The sequence below is a fragment of the Octopus bimaculoides genome, chromosome 25, assembly GCF_046866305.1.
Source record: "Octopus bimaculoides isolate indiv1 chromosome 25, ASM4686630v1, whole genome shotgun sequence".
Classification (NCBI taxonomy): Eukaryota; Metazoa; Mollusca; class Cephalopoda; order Octopoda; family Octopodidae; genus Octopus; species Octopus bimaculoides.
The window spans coordinates 21,399,008-21,409,007 of record NC_142952.1 but is presented as its reverse complement, the minus strand read 5'-3'; the positions used below and the strand labels follow the sequence as shown (position 1 = coordinate 21,409,007).

The following is a 10,000-nucleotide window of genomic DNA, read 5'->3' as shown; positions in this document are numbered from 1 at the left end:
TGACCTCAGCAGAATTTGAACTCAGAACATAAGGACATACGAAATTCCACTAAGCATTTTGCCTGGTGTGTTAACAATTCTGCCAGCTCACTGCTTTTGCCTTCTTAATAATAATGATAATAATAATAACTGTAACAAGTATTAGCCTGAATATTTGCGGGGAAGGGGTTTCTTTCATTAAATCAACCCCAGTATTTGACAGGTACTTTCATTTGTTGAATCTGAAAGAATGACAAATTTGACTTTGGTGGGATTTCAATTTAAAAAGTAAAGAACCAGAAGCAATACTACACTTCACTGATTCTGTCAATCCACCACCCTAAAAAGGAAAGCATAGGTTCAAGGTCTAGTGGATAGACAAGCTGATTACATCAACCCAGTTCTTGACTGGAGTTTAATGTTATCAGTGCAAAAAAAAAAAAAAAAAATAGAATGAAAGGCAAAGTTGACCTTGGCAGGAATTGATCTCGGAACATAAAGAGCAGGAACAAATATCTCTAAGCATTTAGTTCAATAATTCTGTCAATCCACTATTTTCTTTTGCTTGCCACAAGAGCAATGTTTGAGGGGGAATTACAATGATAAATTACAAAAATATAAGGGGTGCACATAGAATCAATCATCAAAAGACAAATAAAGGGAAGAACAACATACAATAGGAATAAACTGAAAGATACATACTCCTTTGATAGAGTACAGCTTCAAGATAGCCTTGTGTCCTTTGGAAGAGGATCAAATGACTTGAAGGTTTATGCAAATCCACTTGATTTCATATTCCTGTGGATCCCCTCCATGCTCACCCCATGGTTGTAGTGTTATGTAAAGATGATGATGAGCTTCTGTCAAAATATCTATAACCATAATCCTTGTCTTCCTGAGTGTGAGGATCGGGGTCAGATCTGAACTCGCCTCACTCCTGTAGGGCAGGAGTAAGAAACACCACCTCAACTTATTGCTTAGCCTAATTCCCAGTTTGAAAGGGTTAAGAATTCTTCATTATATCCTAATTTGGTTAATAGAACACACACCTTTCTTTTAAGGGCATTGAAATCCCCACCATTGTTTTGAAAAACAGTGGTATCTTATCTTACCCTTTTCCCTTTCCTAGATAAATTCATAAGGCAAATAAGCACTGCTTTTGGCAGCATGCCTTCATATTTTTACTCATGTTCTTTGAACTTTTGCTCCTCAACATTTGTAAAACACTGAATGTTATTTTTTATTCATATTATTGCTTTTTTTAAGTGTTTAAGCTTGAATCTTTGTATGCATGAGTTTCGTTTTTTTGTCCATTAATTGAGATTTTTAAAAATAATTTGTAAGGATGTTTTATTATAGGGGCTTCTGCTACCATCACTGTGATGAGCATTTCTCCCTCTACGTCTGATGTCATTTTGAACCATGAACAATAGAAATAGCTATTTATCAAAGATATATAAACAGGTAAAAAAGACACACTTTTCTCCTACAATAGGCAATTAATGGATTCTCACATAGTCTACAAACCTTCTACAAGTATAACTGGAACTAAAACATCCATTTTCATAAGGCAAACCAGTTATTTTATCTTTCCTGTGGGGCTACCTCAGAAACATCTTTTTCCTTCAAATAATAATAATAATAATAATAATAATAACAATAATAATGGTTTCCTGGATTGGTACAGAAGACAACCAATCAATGATTATAAAAATGAATATTTTTAAGGAAAATATTAAAAAGAAACTGAAATCAAAAATGAAATAATTTATAAAAATCATCAACTGTCTATTTGAGTGCCCAAATTTTTGCTCAAACATATAACACACACACACACACACACACACACACACACACACACACACACATACTAAATGAATAAATATTTGAAAATATATAGATATTATTATTAATTGTTATCATTAGTAAAATGAATAATAAGAACAATAATATAAGTGGCCAGTAATCAAAAGCTGATAAATGGCAAATCTAAAATTTTATAATTAATTTATAATTATAATAAGACACACACTGTGCCAGAATTGCTGTGAAAATCAGAGTCGGTAGATCTTCTAAAACAAGCTGCCAATCTCTAGAAATATATCAAGCACAACAGAAATTAGGCTACGAGCAAAGAAATTAACTTACCATCTCAGCCATTGAATGAGGAAATAGATACCCCTGAATCAATTGATTTTGAATTTTGAAAGTTTACCTATCTTAATTCTCATCAACAGGTCTCACTATATACCCAGGGTTACAAACTTTGCTCATTTGGCTGTGCTTGGTAACTATTAGTAAGATTGTGGAGACACTGGAAGAGAGGTGAATGGAGGTGTGTTGTGTGCAAGAGGGAGGATGGAAAGGATCTTTAACTCTACTTTTCACAGGCAAGAAACAGAGATACAAATGAGTAGGATTGGAGTAGGCATATGTTTCTGCCCCGGCATCCGAAACTCGGAGTTTTATCAAGGCTACCAAATAATTGTGTGTGTGTGTGTGTATGTGTGTGTGTGTGTGTGTGTGTATGTGTGTGTGTGTGTGTGTGTGTACACATATGTTTATGAATTTGTTTTGCAAGATTCCTGATGTGAAATCGTGTGTTGAAACAGATATTGTTATATTTTGGGATGGTCGTTTTTTTAAATTTTTATTTTTAAAAAATTTTTTGCCAAATAAACACACACTAGATATCCGTTCTTCACTCGTTTATTATTGTTGTTATTTTATCTTATGTCCATTGTCTGGAAATCTTTCATCACACATCTGTGACCTCTTCACTGACCTTTTTCATCCATGTGTATCCTCCTATAGTGATTGTCAGTAAGTGACATCCTATAATTTTTATAATTGCATGCGAGAAAGAGGTGTCACCATCTTGTACGTAAACGACAAGAAAATAAGAATTTGTAAGACGTTCATAATAAGTCATAACATATTTATTACTGGATGTAATGCGTTAACATATAAGCTTAATTGAAGGAAAAGCTTGTAACATGACATGAACATATTTTGCAGCCACATGTTTCAAAGCAAATAAGGCGAACATCCGCGCGTGCGAGTGTGTATGCGAGTGGCGTGACTCAGTGCATATCTAGGATCCGACAGGTAAGAGTGGCGCAAAATTAGAATGTGTTCCTTTATAATGGATGAACCGGAAGTCCCTGACTTCCACGTCATCCGGAAGTTAATTGGAAGCTTCTAGAATGTTCGAGAATTTTCGAGAAGGTCGAGGGAGATTACTCTCGTTAGACCTTTTTTCGTTTTGTTTTCCTGCTTGATCGCCAGGGGTCAATACATATCTCCCTCTTCAGACGAGAAGTCGATACGAAAAATCATTGTAGTGATCCAGGGCAGATACAAAGCAAAACGAGGTAGTAGAAACATGTGCTTGCAAAACAAGTAGTAAAATAGGAGAAAATCAATATATGCATCATGATAGGTACTGCAGAGTTTGGTGCAGCAAACCTTTAGCTACACAGCTATGCACCTCAAACTAAATGCAAAACATGACAATACGAAAAATACAATGTGAAGCGTGCATGGGAAAAATGTTTTTCAACGAAGTTCTTTTGCAAAAGAAATAGCAAACAGTTTATTTTGTAACACAACGTTAAATATAAATGGTTCTGGATAAATTTTGAGGCCAATGTACTGTTCTGCCACTTCTTGTGATATAAGGTTTAAAGGTATGTTGTGTTTGTGGTGCATGTGGCGGTGTTGGTGTCGGAGTGAATGTGCGTGGTATGTCAGGTTCGGGAATGAGATTTTCTGAGAAAGCCGTCTTTATTCTGTCGATGTTTCTTTTCGACCATTAACGTCGACTATGAATTTTTTTGGTGAGTGCGACAGTACATGATAAGGTCCAGAATAAGGTGATGTAAGAGATCCTTTAACGGAATCGTTCCGAATAAAAACATGTGTCCACTCAGGGATGTCTGATGGGAGAGCAGAAGAAATGGATTGGTCCCGCGGAGACATTGGTGGAAGATTGGAGAAGTAAGAATGAAGTCTGTTGACGTATGATTTCGTATCAGAATCTGATGAGTCAACTGGTGCGAACATTTGACCGGGAAGCATCAAGTTCGGCTAAAGAGAAACCTAAATCTGTTTTAACAGTGGAACGGCAACTAAGAAGAACAATTGGTAGGAATTCAGTCCAACGTTGCGGATCAGGAATAGCGCGTAGTGCAGCTTTTAACTGTCTGCGGAATCGTTCTATCATTCCATTGGAAGCTGGGTGATAATTTGGTGTATGAATTCGATGAGCACCCAACAGTCGTGATATTTCACGGAATAAAGAAGCTTCGAAGTGGCATCCCCTATCAGTGGTTATTTTAGATGGGACACCAAAGCGCTCCACCCAATTGGAAATGAACGCTTGGGCGACGGATTTGGCTGTGATGTCGGTCAGGTAAGGCTTCAGGCCATCGAGAGAAAACATCGATGCAAGTCAAGATGTACGTGAAACCGCGACTAATGGGCCAGGGTCCAACGATGTCGATGTGGACATGACGGAAACGAGCGTCTGAGAGGAGCACGAACATGTCGATGAACCTTGGTGCGTCGACACTGCAAACAAGAACGTGTCCAACTGGTGATTATACGGCGCATGTTAGGCCAGAAGAAACGGGCTGTAATGAGCTTTACTGTGGTGGCTATGCCGGGATGCGACAAGGAATGAAGAGCATCGAAAACGGTGACGCTGATGACGATGTGGAACAAGCAGTCTAAGTGATCCGGTAGAAATGTCACAAAGGAACCGTCCGTCAGCAGATGGAAGGGGTAAATATTCGCCACTCACCCCACCTCCGCCCTATTTAATCGCGCTTCCTTCACAATATCCTGCCACTTATATTATGGCATTCAAACCTCAAGGCTATGCCCTGACACTTGCCCCCATCTATATCTCTCTCTTCCTTTACTCAACCATCCCATTGATACTCTGATACCCGTTCCTTATGAGTATGCCCGGCATTTTGCCACCATCTCCATCCTGCTGTCTCCCATTCTCTCTCTCCTTCTCCTGCTCTTCCATCAGGTTGTGTAACCATGTATTTTCTTTGCGGCAGCGGCGCACCTGTTTCTGTTTTCTTTCCTGATCTCTCTCTCTCTCTCTCTCTCTCTCTCTCTCTCTCTCTCTCTCTCTCTCGCGCTCTCTCTCTCTCACTCCAGCCGAGTAAACTTGTACCTTCTCTACAGCAAGACACCTGTTTCTGTCTCTCTCTAACTATAACCTTTTCATCAAGATCACCTCCTCCAATGCCCTCTCCCCTCTCGAAAGTTTCTTTTTTGTCTTGCAAGAACTTGGGGACCCTGTCAGTGCAGGTGCCACTTAAAAGCACCCAGACCACACTGGAAGGGCATCCAGCAGTAACTGACACTGACTCCAACTGAGAACTCGTACAGCGGCTCCCAGGTAGTACAGACAGAGACAGAAGAAAATACAACGGAGGAGGGATTTACGGTAATGGAAAGAAAACGAAGGAGGAGTGGAAGAACAAACTCACCACCTGTTGGTTCTCTCTGCGGGCATCTCGCCTTCATGTGGCCTTTCTCGCCACATGCAAAACATGTAGGCGGCCTGCCCTCCACTTTCACTCTTAATTTTTGGTCGTCAGGTAGCGCTATCTCCTCGTCAATTCTATTAAGGTCTTCCACTGTTGCCTGGATAGTCAGTTCGATTCCATATCCCCAATAATCCACACTCTTTGTTCTTGTGGCCTTCAATATCTTGGCCTCTTCCTTCATGTTGTACTTTATTGCTGTCATGAGCCATGCTTCATCTAGTTCTGGGGGTAGTTTGCCTATTCGCACTCTGGCCACACGTTTGCCACAGTACGACGGCAAAAGCACCCATTCCTCCGATCGTACAGTCTCCGTAGAGCTCCTAATTGCTTCTACTTCTGTTGCAAATCGCACCCCCACAGTGGCACACTTCCCTCCTCCAGCTACAAAAGTTGCCTGCTCTCTGACACCCCTCAGGCACCCCTCGATCGCCTCAACCGTCGCAAGCTCCATCCCTCCAGCTGCCACCTTCATGGCTTTAAAAACCACAGCTCTCCCTCTCACACCTTCTGTCAGTTCCACAGGCGGCGCCAACGTCAGCGTGCTTCCGACCCTCGCCAGCAACCTCCCACATTCCTTCATCTTCCTCGGACCAACCCTAATTTCGACCACTTCCAGCCCTCCCTCCTCTGTTCCTCCTCCAGTCGCGGCCGCATAACCTTGGCCACCCACCGGTGCCCCCTCCATTCTCCACAACGGGAAGACACAAAAAAACACGAACAATATCAACAACTAACACCAATGACTGACGCTCAACTCCACAACAAAAAACACTCAACCCTGCAACTCACATAAAAACTCTACTACTGCTGACCTCCTACAATGACTGCCTGTCCAACTTTATAGTGGCTCAGTCATACCACTTTGTCACATGTGAAGGAGTGTACCATTTTCACAACAACATCTCCTCTTATAGTTTTTTTCTTTGGGAAACAAGTAATTTTATTTTACTTTATTCACCACCCCTCTCTTTTTAGTGTTTTTTTCCAACTTAATATTGTTTCTTTTTGGCATCTATTTGTAGGAACTCTGTGTTCTTCCTTTCTCTTCCACTTGTTCACATGAGTCCAACCTCCTGTAAAACGAGTTGGCACCTGGAATATGCCATACAACCATTCCATACGTTCTTCCAATCTGTCTGGTTGATTTTCTATGAATCTCTTATTGAATTGGTGTCTGTATCTTTTTTCTGCTTTTAACTCCGTACATCATTTTTCCTATGTACTTTGTAATTTTGCCTTCTTCCCAGTACTGTTTTCCGTTTTAATACGACCTCATGTACAACTTAACACCAATTTTTAAAAATTTTGGATCGCCTTTCCTGGTACTTTTTCTTTCCTCGCCAAGTAACTGTTTATCAAAACCCGATTTCTCCTTCCTGGCGAACACCAATTCTGCTGGTGAGCTTCCTACTGGTATATTGGGGTTTGGTGTCACCCTATACAGCCTTAGGAATTGCTGCAGAGCGACTTTGTTTATGCCTTCTTTGCTCGCATGTTGAATATATGTTCACATTTTGTTTTTCCTTACCGAACCTTTAACTTATTTTCTTTCGCTGACCATTTTTTTTTTTTTACGCATGTCACTTTATCTGCTCCAGAGTTATTGGTAACTCACATACAATGTTCTACATTATATGTTTAATTTCCTCTTCGGTTTTTAGGACTGCTATTACTGTGTCCTTGAATGGTTCGTCATTTCTGGGTATTAACTTGGATAGGCCGTCAGTATGTCCTAGCTTTTTCGAAGGTAAATATTCCATTGCATAGTCGTAGTTTAGTATGGTAGCCCATCGCTGCAACCTGTTTGCTGTATATTCTGGGATTCCTTTCTTGGATTCATAAATCGTTAGCAACGAGCGATGGTCTGTTTCTAGTCTAAACCGTCTACCATGTATAAACCTGTGAAACTTTTTTATGCCAAATATAATCTCAATGCCTCTTTTTTTTTCAGCTTGCAATAGTGTTCTTGATGCATGAGCCTTTTGGCTGCCATCTTCGCAGTTGTGTAGGAGTACGCACCTATCCCGTACTCACTAACATCTGTTGCCAGTATCATCTCCACCTTCGGATCGAAGTGTGTAAGCGAAAAGTCTGAGGTTAATATGTTTTTTAGTTCCTCAAATGCCTTCTGGCGTTTTTCTGACCAAAACCAGTTGGCATTCTTTCTTAACAGCTCATTTAGGGGTGAGGGGCGTGTGTTGGGTATGTTCGGGATATATACTTGATAGTAGTTTACCAAGCCTAAAAATGCTTGTAACAATTTCACATTCGTTGAGGGAGGCATATTCCTTGATTGGTCTGCCCTTCGTCCCCTTTTGTCAATTACTTGACCCAGATATTTGATTTTTTTTTCATAAAGCATTCACACTTTTCTTCTGTTAGTCTAAACTCGTATTCATTTATATTTTCGACTACGTTTTTAATATGGCCGAAGTGTTGCGACACTGACTCGCTCTTTATCAAAATATCATCGAGATAAACGATAGCGAAACCACAATCATTTAACATTGCGTCCATCACTTGTTGGAATATGACAGGTGCCACATTTACTTCAAAAGGAAGCTGCCTGTGTGTTGATTGTTAAAAAGTTTGCGCAATCGTCCTCTACCTGTATCTGTGGATAGGCCTCTGAGAAGTCTGACTTCGAGAAAACTTTTCCTCCGTTTCGTTTTGAGAATACTTCTTCTGGGCTTGGTAATGGATAGTCGTATTCGAGTAAACAGTCATTTAATCCAGTATATATATGTATATATATATGTGTATGTATATGTATATATATATATATATATATATATATATATATATGTATATATATATATGGGAGAATATACAAATAATAACAACAGACGAGGACAGGTGGTGTAAATAACAAAAGTATATATTAGTATGACGCTCGGGAATACGGATGTGTGTATATATGTATATATATGTGTATATACATATATGCGTATATATATGTATATATATATGTGTATATATATATGTATATATATATATATATATGTGTATATATATGTATATATATATGTGTATATATATGTATATATATATATATGTGTGTGTATATATGTATATATATATGTGTGTGTATATATATGTATATATACATACATTCATACATACAGGGATTGGACGTAATAATGGAAACACGATAAAATGTCAAACAAATTTATTATCATATGATGTAGGACCGCATTTGGCAGTAATTACAGCTTGAATTCTACAAGGTATGGACTCATACAAAGTTTGAATTGTTTCCAAAGGAATTCTTCAACTAAAACAGTCTCCAGTTCTTGTAGTGATGATGGTGGAGGATATCAACTCCTTACTTATTTTTCTAAAATGCACCATAAATGTTCAATAATATAGAGATCTGGGGACTGTGGTGGCCAGATAAGATGTTCAACTTCTCTAGAATGTTCCTCGCATCATTCAGTAACATATTTAGCTGTGTGAATTGGTGCATTATCATCCTGAAAGATTGCGTTTCACTCCGGAAACAGTTCCGCAACCATAGGATGAATTTGATCAGATAAAATGCTTAAATAGTCTTGACTATTAATTCTGCCATGAAGGGAAACCATTGGGCTGGTGGATTTCCAAGATTTAGCCCCCCCCCCCCGATCATCACAGAACATCCTCCATGTTTAACAGTTAGAAGAAGGCAGTCTGGGTCAAATACTTCTTTTGGCTGTCTCCACCCACAAACTCGGCTGGTGGTCGGAAATAAGGTAAAGGATGACTCGTCCGAGAAAATAACATTCTTCCATTGCTCTAGGGACCAATTCTGTAGGTTTTTATACTCCACTCTAAACGCTTTGCAACGTTTGTTTTTGAGATCAATTTAGTTTTTTTATAGCATTGAAGATAACCTTAAGGACTAGGTTATGTCTCCATGTATACCTGTTCTATGCTAGTGAACAGTTGGAAAGAATATATTATTCCATCTTCCTAGATTTGTAGGTGATGATAAAACATCATAGAATGAACGAATCAGAAAACTTAGCCGAGATGTGGTCCACCTCCATATCTCATCTCAAAAACATGTTCCTCTCATCTCGTCATCTGTCCTTGTTGAATGCATTGGATCAAATGAAGCTCTCTTCTCTCTGTTTCCCTCGTTTTGACGCTGTTGCTAACAACAGATCTGCGTTCGCTCTGCATCTTACTTGCAAACAGTCTGAACTGATCTGCGCCAAAACCAAGTCCCTTCCGATGAATTTGCGTTGCACCCACCATATCTCGGTGTGCGAGAGAAGACAAGATGTCATCACTACAGCTGTTTCAAACGAGTTTTCTTATTGATGAATAAAATTGTTACATCATGCGAAAAAACTGTATATGTATGTATGTGTGAATACACACACACACACACACACACACACACACACACACACACACACACACACACACATATATATATATATCAATGATAAGGGCGCACAAGGCGC

The 10,000-nt window shown here is 39.3% G+C and overlaps 1 protein-coding gene across 1 annotated transcript; it reads right to left on the bottom strand.

Annotated features, from left to right (window-relative positions):
• Window positions 1-4,027: 4,027 nt before the first annotated feature.
• On the bottom strand, window positions 4,028-4,423 carry LOC149131122 (uncharacterized). The gene has a single exon (XM_089341634.1). It carries the CDS (start codon window positions 4,421-4,423, stop codon window positions 4,028-4,030), a length of 396 nt encoding a protein of 131 aa, XP_089197760.1.
• Between the last annotated feature and the right edge of the window lie 5,577 nt (window positions 4,424-10,000).